The 24,221-nt window shown below is 40.0% G+C and overlaps 1 protein-coding gene and 2 pseudogenes across 14 annotated transcripts in view; 2 read left to right on the top strand and 1 right to left on the bottom strand.

Annotated features, from left to right (window-relative positions):
• Positions 1–325: 325 nt before the first annotated feature.
• DCP2 (decapping mRNA 2) overlaps positions 326–24,221 on the top strand; it is a 66,351-nt gene continuing 42,455 nt past the window's right edge. For 10 of the 14 annotated variants that reach the window (XR_013532161.1, XR_008479596.2, XR_013532159.1 and 7 more), the window contains exons 1-4: positions 326–576; positions 14,252–14,403; positions 22,107–22,234; positions 22,656–22,754. Coding sequence is in view for 9 of the 14 variants with exons in the window: in XM_003732310.6 (XP_003732358.1) it covers positions 524–576; positions 14,252–14,403; positions 22,107–22,234; positions 22,656–22,754 (432 nt within the window). In the remaining 5 variants the exon portion in view is untranslated. Of the gene's footprint in view, positions 577–4,813; positions 4,962–14,251; positions 14,404–22,106; positions 22,235–22,655; positions 22,755–24,221 lie in introns of all 14 variants that reach the window. The other 4 variants (XM_078365038.1, XM_078365037.1, XM_078365035.1 and 1 more) reach the window with 2 other exon arrangements.
• On the top strand, positions 8,323–14,243 carry LOC144581410 (N-alpha-acetyltransferase 50 pseudogene; annotated as a pseudogene).
• Positions 19,939–21,086, bottom strand: LOC108590595 (ribosomal protein uL30-like pseudogene; annotated as a pseudogene).

The following is a 24,221-nucleotide window of genomic DNA, read 5'->3' as shown; positions in this document are numbered from 1 at the left end:
CTTCAGAACATGCTAAAGACCCGGATGTGTGTCTTGAGGTCCACACTAAAGCCCCGAGCCCTCCACACTAAAGCCCCGAGCCCTCCAAACTTCCTAGAAGCGCGCAGGAGGCATGGTGCGCATGCGTTTAGCCACCCCAAAGGCGGCGGGAAGTTGGTTTTCTGAGTAGCAACAGAGCAGCTTAAAGACGGATTGGAAGTAGCGGACCAATAAACAAAGGACTCATTGGCTTAGAGTGCTTAGGCTCACAACTCTTCAGCTTCCCATTGGACCTTTCAAGCGAGCAAGGGCGTGACTCCACTGGCTCCGCCCCGAGCCTTGGCCCAGTATCGGGGTCTAAGGCTGAGGGAGCAGGACGGAAGTGAGCGGGTCCCGCCCCTTCCCCTTCTCGTCTGCGTTGGAGTCGGCTTTGCCGCGGCTGTCTCGTCTGCTGGCTCTCAGGCGAGCCGGAGTCCTCGTTCAGTATCCTCAGTCCCCGGCCGCCCGGAGCCGGGATGCGCTGTTCCTGCTGTGGGTCCTCATCATGGAGACCAAACGGGTGGAGATTCCCGGCAGCGTCCTGGACGATCTCTGCAGGTAACGCGCTGCCCGACCCCCTTTCGCCCCCGCCAGGTTTTCTCAGTTTCGCCGACCCCCAGAGGCCTCCGGTCTCCTCCCCCGCCCACGTCCAGGTCCTGGCTTTCCGTCCCCGCCACTGCTTGCTTTCCACCGTCGACCCTGCTCTCCGACGACACCGCCCCTCTCTTTCCGTCGCAGCCTCCCTGTTTCTCACGGCCCTCCATCCTTCCCCGCGGAACACGCGGAATTTCCTCATTTTTTAAGTTACCCAACTATTTTGCTTTCCTGCAGGCTCAGCCACTTCGCCGGAGCCTGAGTCTTAGCGTTTTTTCGCCGCCGCCTCCCTCTCCCATTGTTTTTTCTCCTTCTGTGACTTTCCCACACCGTGTAGCACCCCCCCACCCCTTCTCATTCCCCCATTCTGAAGGAAGACCCCAAGAATCCCAGGTGCGTGGACCTGCGCAAGGAGCAATTTTCGGACTTACTCTGACGCCTGCGTGTTGTCTACGGCATTCTCTGTAAATTCCTATAAGGAATTACTTTCTTCCACATCCTAGATTTGTCTTTAGGGGAGAGAGGGGAAAAGTCTAGAGCTGCTTTTCTTTTTATCCTTGATTATACTATTTAAAAGGAAATTATCAACCGCGGGGTTTAACTCAGGGTATATACTTCACAGAAGTATTTGTCAACTCTGATTTCAGATAGCCAGACACGTGTATGTTACTTAAAAACATTTCTTTTCCGAAGGTAAAATTTGGGGTGCAATGATACCCTGAGTTGTCGCCAAGTGTGTGTGGATTGTGAAGTAAATTTAGATTACAAATGAGTAAAAGTTCTGATAAAAAACACCTTTTCGCACACACTAACAGTGTTTATGTTTTAAAAGGCAAGCTTTTAGTAGTTATATCTCCTTCACGCTGTTTTTTTTAATGGGAAGGAAAGAACTGCTTTTGTGGAGGTACCTCCTGCCCCAGACAGTCTTGCTCTGTCGCCCAGACTGGAGTGCAGTGCAGTGGCGCCATCTCACTGCACCCTTCCCCTTCCGGGTTCTAGCCATTCTCTGCCTCAGCCTCCTGAACAGCAGTGATTACAGGCGCCCGCCACCACGTCCAGCTATTTTTGTATTTTTAGTGGAGACGGGGTTTCACCATCCTGGCCAGATAGTTCAGTAGGTCTTAAACTCCTGACCTCGTGATCCACCCGCCTCGGCCTCCCAAAGTGCTGGGATTATAGGCGTGAGCCATGGCTCCCGGCCTGGAGTTTCTGCTGTGGACCAGGCACTACACATGTATTGTTTTATTTAATCCTCAGCCCTGTTTGGTAGGTGCATTTAACTGTATTTTTCATCTTCATCTGCGCAGACAGATTCAGAAACTTTGTAATTTACGTAACAAAGTTAGGTGACATTTATCCTAATTGACAAAATCAAGATTTGAAACATTCCTTTTTTTTTTTTTTTTTTTAACGGTGCCTGTGCTTTTTCTCTCCTGTAAACTTACTACAAGCAGAGGATGTAATAAGTTTAACATTTACCTCACAGAAGTACATGCAGAGAAGTAAATAACCTAATTTTACACCTAATAAGAATGGTGGTGTACTTCTTTGGTGATGGTAGATTTATAATTTTTGAATTATGGTAGATTCACATGAACCACTGAAAAGGCATTTGGTTTCTTGTCCCAAATTTTGTTAAAAAAAAAAAAAAAAAGGAAATTTGATATGTGTATGTTGATAAATGACTAGAAGCACATGAACCAATAGTGGGATTATAAGATTGTGATCTTTATTTTTTGTTTCTAAGATTTTTTTTAATGGGTATGCGTTTTATAGTTAGAAAAAAATTGAAGGTAAGTATTTAGAAAGGTGAGCAGTAATTAGCTGTGGGTTAATGGGGAGAAGAGCCGATGTAGAAAAAGGGGAGGTAATCTTAAACGTTTTACAGACATCAGAGTCTTCCTACTAGTATTGAGGTTAATTTGCACGTTATCTAGGATTACATCATTCAAAGAAGTGGTGTCAGCTATTATGATTTTGTGTATGGAACCTATTCACGATATAATTATGTTGTGTTTTGTAAAAAATATGTTAAACACCTGTCAAGTGTTAAAGATACTTGGTTTCCCAGTGAGTGTGTTTACACTATTATACAAATATTTCTGAATGAAGTAACATTTGTTTCCTTTCAAGAAATTTCTTTTTGCAGTTACTGTTTTTTAGCTGTATAAATAAGGATATGATCTATTTAAAAATTAGGGTTAGCTTTAATAATGAAACTAAATAACCATTTCTCAAAACTTCAGGTTTTAAAATAAATGCCATTTTCAAGTTGCTATTTATAGCTTTAATTAATTGAAAGATTTTTAATGTTACTGATTCAAGCTTTTGATTGTGGGTTAAAAAATTGTTTACACTTAGAATTTGGTAAACTTCTGTACAAATGAAGCTGAATTTGAGGTTAATTTTTCTGGACTTCTTTGTTCTTTTTTATGTAACTCTTGATTTATGAATTCCATCTAGATGTTTGTTTTTACTCCCTTCATTTTTTGCCCCAATTCTGTTGCTTGTTACTGTATTTAGAAAGTTTTTTTTAATGTGTTATTTTGTTTTTTGATAAATTATGTTTCTGTTAAATCTTGCCTTTTGATGTGAAAAATTAAAGCAGGAGACTTAAATTTTCAAGATGTGACTTTGTAACCATTAGACTGCTCATAATCTAAGGCAGAGTGTTATTTTTTCAGATGCTTTACTCTTAACATTTCATTTGTTGGAATATCGTCCAGCTATTATAAGTTCCTCAGGCAACTAGCACACAGTAAAGTGAGGGAAAATGTTTGTGTATTAAAAAGACATACACAGTATACTGAGTGAGATACTTATTTAGTCCCTTGGTGCCTTTTGTTAAATTTTTAACAGTGAGTGTGTGTGGCTGGGGGGGTATAATATGTATATGTATTTGTATGCGGAAAGAATATGCACCAAACTAATAACACTGGTTGGCTTCTGAGTGGAGTGGAATTAGAGGAGAGGAAGGAAAGAGTCTTGTCTTTTTTTTTTAATTAGTTAATTAATTAATTTATTTTTTAGAGACAGGGTTTCACTATGTTGGCCTGGATGGTCTCGATCTCTTGACCTAGTGATCCCCCCTCCCCCCCCCCCCCCCCCCCCGGCCTCCCAAAGTGCTGGGATTATAGGCTTGAGGCACTGTGCCTGGCCTGAGTCTTGTCTTTCAGTATTTTAGTGAACAAAAACTGCCTCATAATTTAAAACGTATGTGTAAAGGTAAATCTGCAGCATTTTATGGTGATACTTGTTTTTGATGTACCATGATTTTAACATTAAAACTCAAATACAGAATTTTTAAATACTGTTTAAACTAGTTTATTAAATAATTGAAAAGCATGTTTTTAAAGTAGAAACTGAAAACTACAGTTTATTTGCTTCAAAGAAATGCTTGGAATTTTTTTTAAGCCCTTTGAAGAATTGGGTATAGTAAGGCCTAAGGCCACACTAGTGTTAAAAGGAGAAAGGTATTTTCTGGCAACTTGTGCTGCTGCTATTTTGGTGATAGTGTAGGTTAATTAAATAATTTGTGCTCATCTTCAGCTAGCCATTTTAGTGTTGAATTCATCTGGAACATTTTCTACTAATTGCAATCCTTGGGCTAATGTTGTATCTGTAGGAACATTGAGAAAATAACATTTTGCGTGATGCAGTTTTCCCATAACAAATTGTAGTTGAAGGTATTTTATTTCAGCTATTAATATATACATGTATATGTACTTTTAAATCTTTAAAACAGATCAAAAGCATTCACAGAATGACCGCATTAGATGTTTAATTATCATACATCAGCTTTTTCTTTTAAGTCAGCTTTTTGCTATTAAAAATATGTAATCATGTGCATGGTTTTGAAAGTTAGAGTACAGACAGATTTATAAATGACAGGCAACAGTCTTAGTTTCTTACCTTGCCGTTTTCTATTCCTGTTGGGGCATTGACTTTTTTGGGGGGGGTGTGTGTGTGTATTCTTCTGACGGATACCTCAATATTTTAAAATATGCCAGTTTCTTGTTATAAATTTAGTTATTGAATTGGGGATTTGGTTCAATTTGGTAGATGCTAGGTGAGAGTTCAGTTTACCACACCCACTATTGTCCCCATCCTATTTCTCATATGCCTGTATCAGGATTTTAAATTGTTCCATTGTTTACCTTTCTGATTTTATAATTTTTCTTTCTTTCTTTTTTTTTTTAAGTGATAGGGTCTTGCCCCATTGCCCAGGCTGGAGTGCAGTGGCATGATCACAGCTCACTGTAACTTCCAACTTCTGTGCTCAAGCTATCTATCCACTTGGTTTAGCCTTCTGAGGAGCCAGGACTACAGGCATGTACCACCATGCCCAGGTATTAAAAAAAAATTTTTTTTTTTCTTTTTGTAGAGCTGGGATCTTTGCCCAGCCTGGTCTCAAACTTACTTATAGCCTGAAGCAATCCTCCTGTCTCAGCCTCCCAAAATGTTGAGATTACAGGTGTGAACTACCATGCTGGCCCCTTTGTGACTTTAATATACTTAAAATTATATTTCTCTTTTTTTTTTTTTACTAACAGTATTTCTTGAGTCTCTGTTTGATAAGGTGAGATGACTAGTGCCTCTTTTTTTCTTTGTCCATTCCCTTGGCTTCTATCCAGATGAACTTTAAAAAAATTGAGATTGATAATCTTTATATCCCATTTTGTAAAGTTAAGTCTGTTATATTTTGTACTATTTATTGTAAAAGCTGAACAATAATAATACAGTGTAAATAGGTACATAGTTTTTACAGTAGAGGCAAGTCTGCAGTGGCTAGTTTCTTTTCCATCGGGGCATAGTCAAGATCCCTTTGTAAGTGTCTTGCAGGATACCTGAATGAATTCTCCTTTCTTCATTCTACAAATTGGTCAAAGTGATGTTACCATTTAGTTTTTTCTTTGGGGATAAAAAATATATGCTTTCATTATTATTGCCTGATGCCTTCTAGTGTTTTTTTTTTGAGACGGAGTCTTGCTCTATTTCCCAGGTTGGAGGCAGTAACACAGTCTCAGCTCACTGCAACCTCTGCCTCCCGGGTTCAAGTGATTCTCCTGCCTCTGCCTCCCGAGTAGCTAGGATTATAGGCGCCTGCCACCATGCCATTTTTTATATTTTTAGTAGAGACAGAGTTTCACTGTGTGTTGTTCAGTCTGGTGTTGAACTCTGACCTCACGTAGTCCACTTGCCTTGGCCTCCCAAAGTGCTGGGATTACAGGTGGGAGCCATTGCTCCTGGCTGCTTCTGGCTGTTCTTGAAATCCATTTTGTTGAGGGGGGGGGGCAGTTGGCTTTCTATTCTAACTTTGGCGTTTTTGCTTCACATTTGGGCTGTGATTCTGTTGTACGTGTACTCCTCTCTCCAACATGTCCAAAGTTTCTAGCTGCTTTTTTCACCCCTTCTCATCTGCTTCCTTATTTTATCCTCATTCATACTTTCTACAGAATCCTTTTTTCCCTTTAGACTGCATTCTTGGGGACCTCCATCCTCCTAGTCCAGTCTGGACTGGTTGCTCCCTAGACTTGCCAAGCAACTGGCATACTAGAATTCACTTTCACAACTCTCTAAGGTGGTACTTATTCTTTCTTGAATCTCCTGTTTTATCTTTTCTTGGTTTTCATTATTGTTTTGCTTGTGTACATTTTAAGTTAATTTCTTTTGGGGGTCATTAGGAAGTAAACTGAGTCCTTTAATGTCTGAAATACCTGTTTCTCTTTTCACACTTACGTTCCCACATGGTCTAGGGTCCAGATTTTGAGTACCAGTGTCTAGGTGATATCCTCAATACTGTTTTCCACTGCTTCTATTGGTTATAGTAATGATAGTTTTTTTCCCCCACCAAGGGATCTTACTTATTGTACATTTAAAAAAGGAAAAATACAGTTGTTCTGAAAAAGGAATAGTCTCTTCTAAATTTCTTTTAGGATAATAATTCAACCTTTCGACCCTCACCCCTGTTTTCTTATGGTTCCTCAATTAGGTTTTTGTCAGGGTCAGTTAAATTTTTTTTTCTTGTCATGCTTCACTTAGATGGTAGGTGATTTTTTGTTCCCTTTTTATGTTAATGATCAGACAGTTGAGGGGTTTATTCATTAATAGGCTTCTTTATGTGAGTAGGGAGCTAGCTCTTACACTTGAGGGTTTTTCATTTTTTTTAATAAAAATCAGATTTTAAAAGATAGAGGTGGTGGTTGTCAGTTTTGGTTAATCAAGTTGGGCCCGAGTGTTTCACAGGTCTTTTTTTTTAAGATGGGGTTTCACCATGATGGCCAGGCCGGTCTTGAACTCCTGGCCTCAGGTGATCCCCCCACCTTGGCCTCCCAAAGTGCTAGGATCACAGGTGTGAGCCACTGCGCCCGGCCTTCACAGGTCTTAAATGCCATCATATGGACTGGCATGCCAAGGGCATTCTGAATGCCAATTACAGATTGAAGTTCTTCAGAAACCCAAGATGTTACCAAAAAATGGTGGAGTTTGGGTTTCTCTTAAAGTCAGACTAATACACTTCTTAAATAGAGTAAATAGATTCCTTGGTTCTGAAAGTTAAAACCCTATGCTACAAGTCCCCTCCCTTTCTCCACAAGTCCCTAAAGCAGTATTACAGTTGCAGCTGGCAGTTAAAATTTCAACATTTCAGCAGAGCAGGGCTGAGGAGAATGGGAAAAAATGAAAAGCAAAATTAATGTAATTAATATAGGGAGCTTTTAAAAAAAAAATATATATATATATATATGGGGTCTTGCATTGTTGACCAGGCTGGATTTGAACTCCTGGGCTTGAGTAGCTGAAATTGAGTAGCCGGAATTTTAGGCATGTACTGTCATCCCTGGTAAGGCATACAGGAACATAAAGACTCATATAGGATTGACTTATGAGACCTTTGAGTACTGAAGGATGTGAGTTTCCAGGTACATATGGTTTATGGAATGACAGTGCTGTGGATCAAAAATAGACACTGCAGAATTTCACAGCATTGGGGACAGAAGGAAGATGTTAGAAGCATCCAGACTGAAAAAAAAGTCATATACAATGCATTAAGAATCTGAATGGCTTTTGTCCTTGGCATGAATTAGAGCAGAAAGAAAAAAAACTAAATGGCTCCAGTCTTCTCAATATCAAAATTGGACCAGTCTTCTCAATATCAAAATTGGAAGTTGAAATGAGAGAGCACTGTTGAAAATACTGAAAGAAAATCATTTCCAACTTAGAATTCTCTACCCAAATTATCAAATGTGAAGATAGACATTTTCAGATGTACAGTATCTCAATATTTATTCCTCCTTTGCATCCTTCCTCCACAAGATATGTGAGGATGTACTTCATAAAAACAAGGAAGTAAATTAGGGAGGATGAAGAGAAAAATAAAAGAAACATGACCTCTGTAGGATAAATGCCTAGGGAACTATAGGATGCTAGTGAAAGGTCAGCGTAGTGGTGACAGATGTGTAGCGGGTGTAGAGGACAACTGGTTTAGACTAGAACAGATCATAAGACTAAAAGTCGAGAGACCCGAGTGCACGTGTGGGGAAGCTGCGGGACCTGCGCGGTGGTGGGAGACATCCCCGCCCCCACCAGAGATTTAGGCCCTCCCTCAACTCTCGAGGCCTTCGTCGCTAGCTCAGCTCCTTGCCCTGGCTAGGAGGCTGGCTTGTGGGGTTGAGTGGTCTGAGCTGAGGGCACGGAGACCTGAGGGCGGCGACGACGGCCTCAGCAGGCGGGGAAGATGAAAGGTAGCCGGATCGAGCTGGGAGATGTGACACCACACAATATTAAATAGTTGAAAAGATTGAATCGGGCCGTCTTTCCAGTCAGCTACAATGACAAGTTCTACAAGGATGTGCTGGAGGTTGGCGAGCTAGCAAAACTTGCCTGTTTCAATGATATTGCTGTAGGTCTGGTATGCTGTAGGTTGGATCATTTACAGAACCAGAAGAGACTTTACATCATGACACTAGGATGTCTGGCACCTTACTGAAGGCTAGGAATAGGAACTAAAATGTTAAATCATGTCTTAAACATCTGTGAAAAAGATGGTACTTTTGACAACGTCTATCTGCATGCCCAGATCAGCAATGAGTTGGCAATTGAGTTCTACAGGAAGTTTGGCTTTGAGATTATCGAGACAAAAAAGAACTACTATAAGAGGATAGAGCCCACAGATGCTCATGTGCTGCAGAAAAACCTCAAAGTTCCTTCTGGTCAGAATGCAGATGTACAAAAGACATACAACTGAACAAATTACAAATGAACTTTCTTGCACTTGCTTGTCGCCAAATAAAAGAGAGGCCCATTGAAAAAAAAAGACTAAAAGTCTTCAAGATGAAACTGATGGATCTGAATTGTGAAAAAAATCACAATGGAGATGGTTGTATCCGAAAAGGAGCCAGGTGGGCTTAAGGAATTGGACCCCAGTCACATACACATCCAGATGGAGTTTCACTTGCTGAACTGGGCCAAAGTGTAAAACTAGCTGCATTTGATTTGAGCTGTATATACTGGGCTTGATCAACCTCCTGGAGAAATAACCATGCCCAACTACAATGATCATTGACTATAGACATTCTAAGCTGACAACTAGCCATCATTAATCATGGACTGTGCTAAAACCTTCCAGATATGTAAATTTACAGTAGCCCTTAAAAGCTCTGTCTAACCTTGCCTGGCTGGAACATGGTTTAGCTGCTTGCTAGATTTATGTCTCCCATATTGCAATTCCTAAAAACCGGATTAAGATGCTTTTTCTTTCATTTGCTACTCCAGTGTTGTTTTTATTTCTTAATTAAAAAAAAAAAAATATATATATATATCTGTATCTATCTATCTATCTATCTATCTATCTATCTATCTATCTATCTATCTATCTATCTATATTTTTGAGACAGCGTTTCACTGTTACCCAGGCTGGCGTGTAGTGACATGATCATAGCCCATTGCAGCCTTGAACACCTGGGCTCAAGTGATCTTCCTGCCTTAGCCTCCCCGGTAGCTAGGACTGCGGATGTATGCCACCATGCCTGGCTAATTTTTAAATTCTTTTGTTGAGATGGTTCTCTTGTAATTGGAGAATATTCTTATTCCTTAGAGTTTTAGACTGTGGGTTCCCATTGCTACCACCTTTGTAACTATGATGGGATTGCTTAGGGGCTGTGGTGTGATAGAATGGAGAAAAAGGAAATTTTTGCCACTCACATAGTGAGTGTTGGTCTCACTATGTTGCCCATGCTGGTTGCAGACTCCTTGCCTCAAATAATCCTCTGGTTTTGGCCTCCCAAATGTTGAGATTACAGGCATGAGCCACCTTGGCGCAGCTTATTTCTCATTACTTAACAGAATTAACACCCTGAGAAAGAACTGAGAAAGAAGTGTAGGAAACTAGTGGAAGATTGAATTAGTGACAGGTGTAGAGAAAATGAAGCAAAGGCAGTGACAGCATTTACTAATTATGTAGAAAACAAGGAATTGTGCAGGAAAATAATCAGGTGTGCCTTCACATGCTTTGTTGTGAATTGCATTTCAGTCATTGCAATGTAAAGGCTGAATTTTTTTTTTTTTTTAGACAGAGTCTTGCTCTGTCACCAGACTGGAGTGCAGTGGTGTGATCTCAGCTCACTGCAAAATACCCGCATCCAGGTTCAAACGATTCTCCTGCCTCAGCCTCCCAAGTAGCTGGGACTATAGGCATGCACCACCAAGCCCAGCTAATTTTTGTATTTTTAGTAGAGATGGAGTTTCACCATGTTGGCCAGGATGGTCTTGATCTCTTGACCTCATGATTCATCGGCCTCAGCCTCCTGCTGTGATTACAGGCATGAGTTTTCATCTAACCCAATAATTATAAGCTGGGAGTGATTTTGCTCCCCTCAGGGAATATTTGACAGTACCTGGAGACATTTTTGGGTCACAGTTTGGTGGGCAGTACCGTTGACATTTAATGGGTGGAGGATGGGGATGTTGCCAAACATCCTGCAATGCTCAGGACAGCTCCTTTTAACATAGGATTATGTGTTCCGGAGTGTCAACAGTGCCAGAGTTTAGAAACTAGCAAAAACTATAATTTTGTTGGGAGAATGTAAAGATGAGAAAGGTATATGGGATGGAAGTGAACATAGAGTTAATTTCTCATCTTTTATAGTGGAAGTCTGTAGAAAATGTTCCAAACTGAAAAAATAGATTTTTTTTTTTTTTTTGAGACATGGAGATACATTAAATATAACTAGATAAAAGAGGACTAGGTTATGCAATGCTGTTTTCCTGTGTGTGCCATGCAGTGGCCAGTATGTGATTTGGGCAGTGGTTTATATTGTAGTTTAGTTCTCAAAAGACTATGATCTGTTTGTAGTTGAATCATAGCATGTGTAGCTCAGGGTTGAGCCCCAAAGTCATAAACGATTTTATAGGGCCATTTTCCTGAGCTGCTCTCTCTCTCTCTCTCCTGTCTCCCTTGTGTTTCTTAGGTCTCCAGGGCTCTTTTTTTGGTTTCATGGCCAGAAAACCACTCAGTGTGAGTGCCAGTATCTGGTACCAAGCAGCTAGAGGACAGACAGAAGAAGCAGCAGAGGTTGGCCTTACTCTTGGGAACACACAGCTCTTGTAATTGGAGAAGAATAGTCTTACTCCTTTGAGTTTTAGACTATGGTCTAAAACTGCTACAACCGTGGTGTGAGAGAACGAAGTGAAGGAAAGAGAAATTTTCGCCACTGTCTCCTGAGTGTTAGAAGACCCCAATAGACTCCCTTCCTGATCCTTGAGACAGAACTAGAGGGCTTCTGGGGCACACTGCAGATGCCCACTTGTAAATCCTAATCTAGGCCAAAGGATGGGAAAATGGTAAACCTAGTTTGAATACTGGTCTTCTCTAGTTCTCCTACTTTTCAGGATTCTCAAATAGCTGTTCCATGCATTGTGTCCTAGTTTTATAGCTGCATTTTATGGGAAGGACAGGGTAATGTGTGCTTACTCCATCTTTTCAGGAAGAGGACTCTCTGTAAGCATTTAAAGATAAACTGTATCACTCAGCATGTGTTAGACAATTTGCTAGACTGTGGGATTAAATTATGCAAGGATACAGTATTACTGTCTCAGCAAACTAATTTGGAAGGGTTTGTGGATGATAGTAAAAAATCAGATAATTGCTGTAATGGAGTGGGAGACTGAGAGTATATAAGTCTGTTCAGGGTAGTCTGGTATACCTACATAAAATAAATAATGTTTGTGGGAACTAAGCTGTGAGGATGCAATGGTATAAGAATGATATAATGTGGCCGGGCACCGTGACTCATGCCTATAATCCCAGCACTTTGGGAGGCCGAGGCAGGTGGATCGCGAGGTCAGGAGATAGAGACCATCCTGACTGACACAGTCTCTACTAAAAATACAAAAAATTAGCTGAGCGTGGTGGCACTTGCCTGTAGTTCCAGCTACTTGGGAGGCTGAGGCAGGATAATCACTTGAACCCAGGAAGTGGAGGTTGCAGTAAGCTAAGATCGCACCATTGCACTACAGCTTGGGTGACAGAGTGAGACTCTGTCTCAAAAAAAAAAAAAAAAAAAGATGTACTGGACTTTGGGGACCATGGAAACAAGGGTGGGAGGGAGATGAAAGATTAAAAAAACCTGCATGTTGGGTACAGTGTATACTGTTTGGGTGATGGGTGCACCAGAATCTCAAAAATAACCATTAAATAACTTACCCATGTAACCAAAAACCACCTGTTCCCTAAAAACTATTGAAATACAATAAAATAAAAATAAAGGTCCGGGGTGGTGGCCTACACCTGCAATCCCAGCACTTTGGGAGGCTGAGGTGAGCGGGTCACTTGAGGTCGGGAGTTTGAGACCAGCCTGACCAACATGGAGAAACCCCATCTCTACTAAAAATACAAAATTAGCTGGGTGTGGTGGCACATGCCTCTTAATTCCAGCTACTGGGGAGGCTGAAGCAGGATAATTGCTTGAACCTGGGAGGCGGAGGTTGCAGTGAGTAGAGATCACGCCATTGCACTCCAGCCTGGGTAACAGAGCAAGACTCTGTCTCCAAAAATAAATACATGAATAAATTAAAACTAAAAAGGAGATAATGTTTGTAAATCTCAAAGGGATGAATTAGGAGTTTGCTAGATGGGCAAAAGAAGAGAGTAGATAGAGCATAGGTGGCAACTTATGATAGTTCTGAGAATTAGGTGTCCCTGGGTATAAAGAACATCAGAGTCATAAAAGAGGTTACACATGTGGGCAGGGACCATATCCCAAATGCCATGTAACAGAATTTAAGTTTTTATGTCTTAGATAATGCTGTAAGAGTTACATGTTACATTTTTTGTTTTTAGTATATATGTAGGCTAAGCTCCTTTTCCCCATAGTTGTTCTGTATCGAGATGATTACTGTACATACAGCCCTGTCATTCATTTCCTATTAAAATGTTACATTTATTTTATAGTTTAAAAGTACATTTTTGAGATTTGATTTGAAACTTGTAAACAGCTGACAATTATTTAGTGTGTTAGTGATTAAACAAGCAGTCAAATTGGTTGGTACTATTTAAATATATGTATTTTTGAGGCGGAGTCTTGCTCTGTCACTAAGCTGGAGTGCAGTGGTGCGATATCGGCTCACTGCCACCTCTGCCTCTTGTGGGTTCAAGTGATTCCCCTGCCCCAGCCTCCTGAGTAGCTGGGACTACAGGTGTGTGCCATCACGCCTGGCTAATTTTTAGTAGAGACAGAGTTTCACCTTGTTGGCCAAGATGGTCTTGATCTCCTGACCTCGTGATCCAGCTGCCTCGGCCTCCCATCGTGCTGGGATTATAGGCATGAGCCACCATGCATGGCCATTATTTTTAATTTTAAAAAATGACTCTAAAAACCAGTGGACTTTAGTCTGTCCCTAACGGTTACTGGGAAAAGGGATTACCAAAAATGCTTAACAGTGGAAAAAGTAATTGATAACTGCTTAATGACTGTTGTAAGTTGATGAATTTTAACTTGTATGTTTCATAATAAAGGGGTTTATTATCTTAATTACATATGTGTACATGCAATATACTGTGTATTTATATGTAAAAGAAATGTCTTTCCCTCCTTTCCTCATTGTACATGGAAAAGACAATTTAGGGTTTTCAAAAATGAATATATTTGAAAGTTAGAGGCTCTGCAGATGAGGCTCTTTGGGAAGTCTAGTGTATTAATGAGCAACAGAATATTGGTTTTTTTAATCCAGTATTTCTTGGTAATGTTTTATATGTGAAGATTATGTAGTAGCAAACATTTTAAAATGTAATTTTATGAATATATTGACTTGTGTTCTTGGAAATGTTGCCAGACATGAAAGGAAGTGGAGTTTTTCTTGCTCACTTTTGTTAGTGAGCTCTTAAGCTTATCTCTGTATTTGTGAACAGAGGATCCACAGATTCAGAACAAATTGTATTAAAAGTGAGATACATTTGGTGTCTTCTCTCTAAGACTCATCTTCCCCATAGTAATTTCCCTCAAATATTAATCGTTTCCTTGAACAGTACTGCTCTTGGTCCCTTTTTTAAGTTGATGGGTCAGGTATGAAGCACTTAAATAGGTTAAGATAAATCGTTAATAGTTTGTAAATGTAATTTTTGTATGTGTTTTGTTTTTGACAGCCGATTTATTTTGCATATTCCCAGCGAGGAAAGAGACAATGCAATCCGAGTGTGTTTTCAGATTGAACTTGCCCATTGGTTTTACTTGGATTTCTACATGCAGAACACATCAGGATTACCTCAGTGTGGGATAAGAGACTTTGCTAAAGCTGATATCCTTTTTATTACTATAATGACTGTCTTTTTGTTAGTAAAATATTTTAGCAAAATTTCCTTTTGCTTGTCTTTTCAGATTTTAAAACTATTAGAGAAACATATTTGATTGCTAAAAATTGTCAAACATAAACAGTAAACACAATTTAATAATCTTTTATACAGAGGACTCCTTGAAATGTACGCTGATTACATTTGATTTTTTTTAATGACTACCTATTCTGTAACTTTTACTTTTGCTGCTCCACGTAACCAGATGATCTTTAATCAGATTACTGCCTGATTTCCTTTTTTTTTAAGAGACAGGATCTTGCTCTGTCGCTCAGACTGAAGTGCAGTGATGTGAGTCTAGCTTACTGTAGTCTCAAACACCTGCTTAAGCAATCTTCCCGCCTAGCCTCTGAGTAGCTGGGACTACAGGCATGCACCACCATCCCTGCTAATTTTTTTAAATGTTTTGTAGAGATGGGGGTCTCTCTTTGTTGCCCAGCTTAGTCTTGAACTCCTGGCCTCAAGCAATCCTCCTACCTTGGCCTCCTAAAATGCTGGGATTAGAGGTGTGAGCCACTGTGCCCAGTGAAATTTATTAAATAATTATTGAATGTTTACTATGTTTAAAGCAGTGTTTTTAGTTCTGTGGCAAATAAGAAGTCCTTGCTGGGTGTGGTGGCTCATGCCTGTAATCCCAGTACTTTCGAGAGGCCAAGACTGGTGGATTGTCAGAACTCAGGAGTTTGAGACCAGCCTGGGCATCATAGAGAAACCTCATCTCTACCAAAAATACAAAACAGTTATCTGGGCATGGTGGCGTGAATCTGGGGTCTCATCTACTTTGGAGGCTGAGGCAGGAGGATTGCTTGAACCTGGGAGGTACAGGTTACAATAAGCTGATACTGCACCACTGCACTCCAGCTCAAAAAAAAAAAAAAAAGTCATCCTTGCCTTCAGATAAGCTTTTTGCCCCATGTACATTCCAGGCAGAAACTTGTCGTAATTTATTAGTTATGAAAGATTCACCTGAATATTTAAGATTATAAAAGAAGCTGTGTCATAAGGCAAAGAATTGAATAATTGCTAATGGTTCTGATAGTACATGTTTTTAGAATTTGGAAAAATAGTGGAAATATTTTAGGCAAAGCTATAGGATCTTCTCAGAAATGGGCAATATGTTTTAGATAAAGAAAAATTGGAGATTTGAAAAAAGGTTTAAGAAGTAAGTTTGCATTGAACAGGTCTTCTCATGGGCCATAATATGGTTAGAAAGTCATATGGAGAGATGATGGGATTGTATGGGTTCTTAAATCTTGAGCCAAAGCACTTTGATTTTTATTTATTTCCAAGACAGAGTCTCGCTTTGTTGCCCAGGCTGGAGTGCTGTGGTGCGATCTTGGCTCACTGCAGCCTCTACCTCCAGGGTTAAACTAGAGTTGGAGTAGGGATTGGGAACCTGAAATACCCTCATTCTCAACCACCTATCACTTTCCTTTAGCTTCATGAAGTATGGAACCCTTAGGGCTCTGTAGAAAATGGATGAAACAGTGTATGTTCTATAATAGTTAACTGTTAACCATAGCACATTTTTGAGCAAGGGTAAAGAATATTGCTCTGATCATTTGAAATGGTATCCAAGATTTATTGGTTGATCTGTTACATCACTTGAGATTCAAGGCAATAAGGTTGTGAGCTATAGTAGTGGGAGTAAAAAGGAAACACTGATGCGAGACAAATTTCAAAGGAAGAAATGGTCAAACCATTTGATTAAATGTATGGATGTTAATGAGGAATCAAAGGGGAACAGAAATATATCGAGTACTGTCTTTTTTAAAGGCCTTGGTGATAGGTTCTCTGGAGAAATCATAGTAGACTGGTGTTCAGGAGTTATAATCTAGTTATGGAAACATTAAAAAAACCAAGTCCTCTTTTGCTTTGGTCATGTTGTATGGACTTAGAGCTCTACTAGAGCAACTTTACATGCTTCAGTGTTTTCAGTAACATTTTGTGTGTGTTTGTATATGAGTTTTACACTTTCCCTGATATTGAAAAACACCAAGAAGTGGCTTATGCCTGTAATCCCAGCAATCTGGGAGACCGAGGCAGGCAGATCACGAGGTCAAGAGATTGAGACCGTCCTGGCCAAAATGGTGAACCCCGTCTCTACTAAAAATACAAAAATTAGCTGGACATGGTGGCGCGTGCCTGCAGTCCTAGCTACTCGGGAGGCTAAAGCAGGAGAATTGCTTGAACCTGGGAGGCAGAAGTTTAAGTGAACTGAGATCACACCACTGTATTCCAGCCTGGGTTACAGAGTGAGACTCCGTCTCAAAACAGAGAAACAAATAAAAACCAAAAACACCAAGAACCTTTGTTTTAGGTTGTTGTTGTTGTTGTTTTTTTTTTTTTTTTTTGAGACGGAGTCTTGCTCTGTCACCCAGGATGGAGTGCAGTGGTGTGATCTCGGCTCACTGCACCCTCTGCCTCCTGGATTCAAGCAGTTCTTCTGCCTCAGCCTCCTGAGTAGCTGGGATTGCAGGCATGTGCCACCATGCCTGGCCAATTTTTTTTGTATTTTTAGTAGAGGTGGGGTTTCACCATATTGGCCAGGCTGGTCTCCAACTCCTGACCTTGTGATCCGCCTGCCTCAGCCTCCCAAAGTGCTGGGATTATAGCATGAACCACTGCACCTGGCCCTAGGTATGTTTCCTTTAAGTTAATTAACTAAGATTAGTTATATGGAGAAGGAATGTTTAATGTGGTACACTTCAGTAAATAGCTGCATGGTTACTCTGTGCCAGGCATTATGTAGTGAACAGACAGGCATTATGTAGTGAACAGAATGGACTCAATATCTTCAAGAAGATTAGACAAAGACAGGAAAGGAAATGATTATAGTGCAGTGTGGTAAGATGTGATAGGGAAGCACAGTGTTCAGTGGGAACAAGAAGCGGGATATCCACTTAAGATGTGGGGGCTGTGAGTTTGATTCCCATCTTGGCCACTGAAAAATCTTGGGCAGATTTTTAAATTTCTCTTAGACAAGGATCCCCTTATTTTTCCTCCTGAAAAATAAGGTTATCAATAGTGTCTAATTTAAAGGGTAAGTTTGAGAAGCAAATATATTTGTAAATGTAAATCATTTACCTGGCAGAGTGATCAATAAAGTTAATAAGTAGTCGATAAATGTTAACTAGTACTTCAGTAAAAAAGATTTGGGAGCTAGGTAGAAGCCTTCTTTGAGATAGTGATTTATGGCAGGAAAATCTGAGGAAGTGAAAAAAGTTAGTGTATTTTAGACTAAATGAGAAAGATAAGAGATGATGCTACAGAGTAATTCAGGGGCTTAAACATGTAGGGCTCTTGTGAGTCATACTTCTTAAAAAAATACAAATTAAAAAATATCTTTTAGTTTGGGAAAAACTTCAACTTTCAGAGATGGTGAAAGCACATGACTGAACCGCCATCATATCAATCCATATTCATCCATTATTAGCATTTTTCCACATTTGCTAACTTCTCCCTATAAGGGTGTTTTGCAAGACCACTGTGAAATAGTGCGAACAGTGAATTGGAGGAAGGCAAGACTGTATTCGGGGAATCTAGTTAACATGCTATTTTATATTTACTAGAGAGAGAAAGAAAACCTGTGGTGTAGTAGAAATGAATAAAAGAGGTCAAATTTGAAAGATATTGAGGAGGTAAAATTAGTGATGACTTAGATATCTGAGAAGTAGAAGAAAGGATGGTACCCAGGTTTCTAGTATGAGCAGTTGAGTGTATGAGAGTGCCATCCCATTGATAGGAAAATGAGAAATGTTGTAGGGAATTGATGGGTTCAGTTGTGGGCAAATTGAGTTTATGTTTCATGTGGGATATTGCAGTAGAGAAGACTGTACTTTGATAAGAGCATAAGTTCTAGAGCCATGCATCCTTTGAGTTAGCATCCTTTCTTTGCCACTTACTAGCTGTGTATTCATATTGTGGAACTTGTCTGTGTCTTTGTTTTCTCTTTTGTAAGTTATGGATAGTTTTGTGATTTTTTTTTTTTTTTTCTTCAGTAAACACTCAGCAATGTGGATATAGACAAGGGTATCCCAGATTTGCTCCTTGGCTGAAGTTGTGCTAGGGTATTTTTAGTAGAGATGGGGTTTCATCATGTTGGTCAAGCTGGTCTTGAACTCCTGACCTCATGACCCGCCTACCTTGGCCTCCCAAAGTGCTGGAATTATAGATGTGAGCCACCGTGCCTGGCTGTATCCAAGCTTTTATTTTTTTTCCCCTCCCCAAATGAAGGCATGAACTAATTATATTGAGATTAACTTTGCGCTTGTCTTAATAAAAAAAAAAAATTACAGGGACAGGGTCTCACTATGTTGCCCAGGCTCGTCTTTAACTCCTGGGCTCAAGCGTTCCTCCTCTCTTGGCCTCCCAAAATGCTGGGATTATTAGTATGAGACACCACACCCGGCCAAATTACAGTGTTGTCATAGATGGCTGACTGGCTTTGGGCTCTGAGGACCTATTTCATTTTTGCTACAACTATAAAACTGAAACAAATTTTAAATTACAGAACTGTAGAACAAATAAAATTCAAATTAATGAATTTGATGTGATTTTTTTTAAAAAGTCATTTTTCATCACAATGTGAATGAATATTAATGCTGATGACTTTGAGGGTGTTTTGAGTTTGGTATACCTGTATTAATGCCACCTTTCTTGCTCCATCTGTTATAAAACATTCCTTTCTGTGTTACGTTGTATGTCATTTGATCATAATGCATCATTTGTATATTAGGTTTATTTCTGTTTTTAATAGTCTGTAGCAGTTAAAGTAGTGCTAGTAACAATATGGTCTCTGAAATCAAGTGGTAGTATTTGATACATGTGGTCATCTAGATAACTGAAAATATGCTCAGATTGCATGAATATCAGAATGAAAACATGGAGTATACAATTTTTTTTTCCCATAGCGGAGACAAATAAACATTTATTTTTGTGCCTTTCTTCCTACGTGTATTTCAAGTCTTTTTCAAAACAAGGCCCCAGGAATCTCCAGATTCAGTTAAATCCTTGGGCCTGGTCAACTGCTACAGGAGTCTTAGGGAGCCTTGTACAAATGCTAGAGTTACTAATTTACCAACATTAAACCCTAGGATAGATGAAATAAAGCAGGACTCCTTCCTCTGTGGAATGTGCTGATTTCACACGAGGTGGCAGCCAATGTAGAAAACACTGGAATTTTTCCTTGGAACTGGACTCTGATGAGAGGTGCTTGCTGCCTCCCGGGTTCAAATGATTCTCCTACCTCAGCCTCCCGAGTAGCTGGGATTACATGTGCCACCAATGCCTGGCTAATTTTTGCAATTTTTGTAGAGACAGGGTTTCTCCCTATTGGTCAGGCTGGTCACGAACTACCAACCTCAGCTGATCCCGCCTCAACCTCCCAAAGTGCTGGGGTTAGAGGTGTGAGCCACCGCGCCTGGCCAGCTACTGTCTTTTCTTAGACCCTACCTTTCCAGTTTTTGAAGATAAAGCAGGAAATAATCTTCTCTGAAGATACTTGATAAAAATTCCCAAAAAACAAAAATACGTGCTTCTACTTGATAAAAATTTACTGCAGTTTGGTACCTGGGTCTAGTTGAGATGGCGGATGAGCTGATTGATGTGTTCACCCTGATAGCCAGGTGTGCCCATCTTCTTGAGGAAGCCCACTCTATTTTTCGTAGCATGATGGGGCCCCTGAGAGGTGGGATGGGCACAAGAACCATGAGATCTCCTGGAATTACTTCCCTGAGAAGGCAATTTCATGAATGAGGTCTTCTAAGCAAATGACACCAAACTTCCCCAGGAGTTCCTCAATCACTGAGTTGTCTGTCAGAGGGATGGTCTTATTCTTGACCTTGGCTTGTCTACATTTCAAAATGAGTTCCTGGACTGACTTCAGATTTGGAAATCCCCAGGTCACATAAGATTCCACTATATGCAGCATGTTTAGGTTCTGGGGGTGACTGTAAAAGTCACCGTGAAAAATTTTATTTAGGTCTTACAGTGGTTCTTTGCACCAGTAAACTCACACCATCCATCCTTTCAATGCGTATAGCAAAGGCCAAGGAATTTTTATCTGGCAATTCCAAGGCATGAAGTTTCACTTTTTGTCATCTGAGGCACACCTTGTCATGTTTCTGCCACCAGGAATCATACAGGAGTTATTACAGTCTCTTAAACCTGAGCCCTTTTCTTTTCCTCTGCTCCTCTTTTGCCAAAAGTGGCTGCTTTGCCTGGGTGGCTTTGAGGGCTTGGTGAGCCTTCCTCTTTTTCAGGAGATTTTCTGCAATCAAAGGAATTTTTCTTTGTTCTTGCACTGCCATCTTTCTAGTGTTGCAACTATGATCATGCGCAACCCCACACCACATGGGGAAAACAGCACTTGCTGTGTTTCTTCGCCCTCTTTGTTTCCTGCCTTCCCCCCTTTCTTCCTCCCTTCCTTTCCCTTCCTTCTCCCTCCCCTCCTTTCCCTTCCTTCTCCCTCCCCTCTTCCCCTCCTTCGTCTCCCTCTGTTGCCCAGGCTGGAGTGCAGTAGTGTGATCTTGGCTCACTGCAACCTCTGCCTCCCAGGTTGAAACGATTCTCCTGTCTCAGCCTCCTGAGTAGCTGAGATTACAGGCGCATGCCACCACGCCCAGCTAATTTTTGTATTTTTAGTGGAGATAGAGTTTCACCATATTGGTCAGACTGGTCTCGAACTCCTGACCTTGTGATCCGCCCACTTTGGCCTCCCAAAATGCTGGGATTATAGGCATGAGCCACCACACCTGGCTGAGTATACAAGTTTTTACTGAAGCATTGAGAACCCTTAAAAGTGTGACCTCAGTTTGAGAGATACTATTATACATTATTTACTTCACTCCATTTTTTATAATTAACAGTATTATAGTCATGAGGCATTTGATAGCCTGTAGTGTTGGAGTCTGAGCATATAATTTCTGGGTTTAGATTTTACTTCCTTTATTAATCTTTTACAGTGCCCACTTTTAGAGGGAAGCATGCCTAGTTTCTTTGAAACTGGCTGTTTTCCTTAATAACTAGATTTGCCTCTCTGTAATCCTTAAAGTAAAACTTCGTAAAAGTGTTCTTCATTATGAAAACAATATTATGTGGTAAACAGTATAGAACGGCATACCTCATCTGTACTTCTCCTTCCCAGAATTAATCACTTTATTTTCTGATATAATAGTTTCCTTCTCTTAGCAATATATTTTCTTCTGTTTCTTGCTATCACTTTATGTATGTACCTCTGTTTCTTCTTAACACATTAGTATCTCTAACTACCTGGTATTATGAATTTGACTCACTTGATGGAGAAGTGTTCTAGGTGTTTACATGGTCCAGAATTCATTTGTGTTAACTCAGGGATCCAGGACAGTGAGTACTCAAAACTTACTTGATTTGTGTGTAGGCTATAAACACAAAAGTTAACAATGACTTTTTAAGAGAAAACAAATGTGGAAAAAACAAAAACACCACCTGCCTCAGCCTCCCAAAGTGCTGGGATTACAGGCGTGAGCCACCATGCCCAGCCAAAATGCTGCACTTAAATGAGGGAAAATTAATTTCACATAAAATACACTATTGATTTAAATAGGTCTCTTTCTGTATATAATTTCTCAAACCATATTAGGGAGAAAGTAACTTCCTTGACACTTTATACTCTTCAGTCATTGTCCGTTTTTGCTGCCTCAAGGTGAAGATGTGGAAAAAGTTTTGGATGAATGGAAGGAATATAAAATGGGAGTACCAACATATGGTGCAATTATTCTTGATGAGACACTTGAAAATGTGAGTGTAATAAAATAAAGATTTTTATTAAATGGTGATTGTTAGTCTGCTAACAAAATTTCTTATTTATGTAGTGTTCTAAATTGAGGCTTTAAAATATGCTAAGATTTTTAATGCTAAAAGGCCAGGTTTTATATATTTTATCTGCATGCTAGTCTCCACATTTTTTACTTGTTGCAGTTATGGTGTAGTACAAAAAAGTGTCGCTTTATTGTTGAAGAAATACGTTTTGAAATAAGCAGAATGCTTTCACTGTAGTGGTGGTATATTCAGACTCACGGAAGATATTGTGTAACCAAATACTCTGTAAAATTATTGGCGATAACAGTTACCTCAAGTAAGAAGAAAAATGCCTTGGGTTTTTAGAAAGGAGCATGGAAAAGGAGGGCAAATTTGATTTTTACCTCTGTTTGTTTTGTAGGTACTACTGGTTCAGGGGTACCTAGCAAAATCAGGCTGGGGATTTCCAAAAGGAAAAGTAAATAAAGAAGAAGCTCCTCATGATTGTGCTGCTAGAGAGGTAAGTTACTCCAATGTGATACACAGTAAATTGGCTGTTAGCCTCTGAATTTTTTTTTTTTTTTTTTTTTTTTTAGCCATACAGACTTACTTCTTTGGACTGTCTTAACTCTTTCCAGAACTTGAGTGCATGAAGTAACTTAAATTTTTTGACAACACTGTTGATTCTTTTATCTGCATCTCTTTTGATTTATTCTTCTCTTACCTGTTCCCGTTTTTTTACTGTCCATTTTGTATTTTGTTCCCTTTATGATGATATTTTTCCCACCTTTCCCTTTAGAATTAGATTTGCACTTGGTGAAACATTTTGGCTATTACAGTTCTTGTTTTGTGTTTGTAATCTTAGCTTTCAGGCAAATGCACAATTTGGGCTTTTCTAAGAAATTTAAATTGTTGCTGAAAACCTACTCAAGATTTCCACTGCCTATAGGATCAAGTTTAATTCTTTTTTTTTTTGAGATGGAGTTTCACTCTTGTTACCCAGGCTGGAGTGCAATGGCGCGATCTTGGCTCACTGCAACCTCCGCCTCCTGGGTTCAGGTAATTCTCCTGCCTCAGCCTCCTGAGTAGCTGGGACTACAGGCACGCGCCACCATGCCCAGCTAATTTTTTTGTATTTTTAGTAGAGACGAGGTTTCACCATGTTGACCAGAATGGTCTCGATCTCTTGACCTCGTGATCCACCTGCCTCAGCCTTCCAAAGTGCTGGGATTACAGGCATGAGCCACCGTGCCTAGCTCAAGTTTAATTCTTTAATTATTTAAACTGTCTCCTTTCCCCAACAGAAATATTAACAATTTCTGAATTTATTGCATTCTCAGTCAAAACAATTTATTCTCTGTCGCTTGAACTTGGTTTGTTTCGGCCTTTAAATTTTTGCTGTTATTTCTCTACCTGGAATGTCCTCTCTTGTTCCTTCCTGTTCAGCTCCTATCTAGATACGTTTCAAATCCCAGCTTAAATCCCTTTTCCCTGGAGGACTGCCACTGCCACCAGCTAACTCTGTGTATAGGGCTTAAGTTTCTTTTCTCTGTCTGTCTCTCTTTTTCCATATATATGTGTGTGCTTGTATATATATCTAGCTCTGTGTCTGTGTGTGTGTGTGTGTATAAATATACACACACATCATATATTATTTTTGGTATAGGATCTCCCTTTGTTGCCAGGCTGGAGTCCAGTGGCACCATTATAGCTCACTGCAGCCTTAACCTCCTGGGCTGAAGTGATCCTTTTGCCTCAGCCTCCAAAGTAGCTGGACTACAGGCATGCACCACTATGCCTAGCTAATATTTTTGATTTTTTTTTTTTTTTTCGTAGAGGTGAAGTCTCACTATGTTGCCCAGGCTGGTTTTGAACCAAGTGATTCCTCCTCTTCAGCCTCCCAAAGTGTTGGGATTACAGGCATGAGCCACTGTGCCTGGTGAGGCTTTAGTTTCTTAAAATGAAGTTTGGAATGGATGTTCTTTGA

The sequence above is a fragment of the Callithrix jacchus genome, chromosome 2, assembly GCF_049354715.1.
Source record: "Callithrix jacchus isolate 240 chromosome 2, calJac240_pri, whole genome shotgun sequence".
NCBI lineage: Eukaryota > Metazoa > Chordata > Mammalia > Primates > Cebidae > Callithrix > Callithrix jacchus.
The sequence above is the reverse complement of the archived record's forward strand: the minus strand, read 5'-3'. Positions and strand labels throughout refer to the sequence as shown.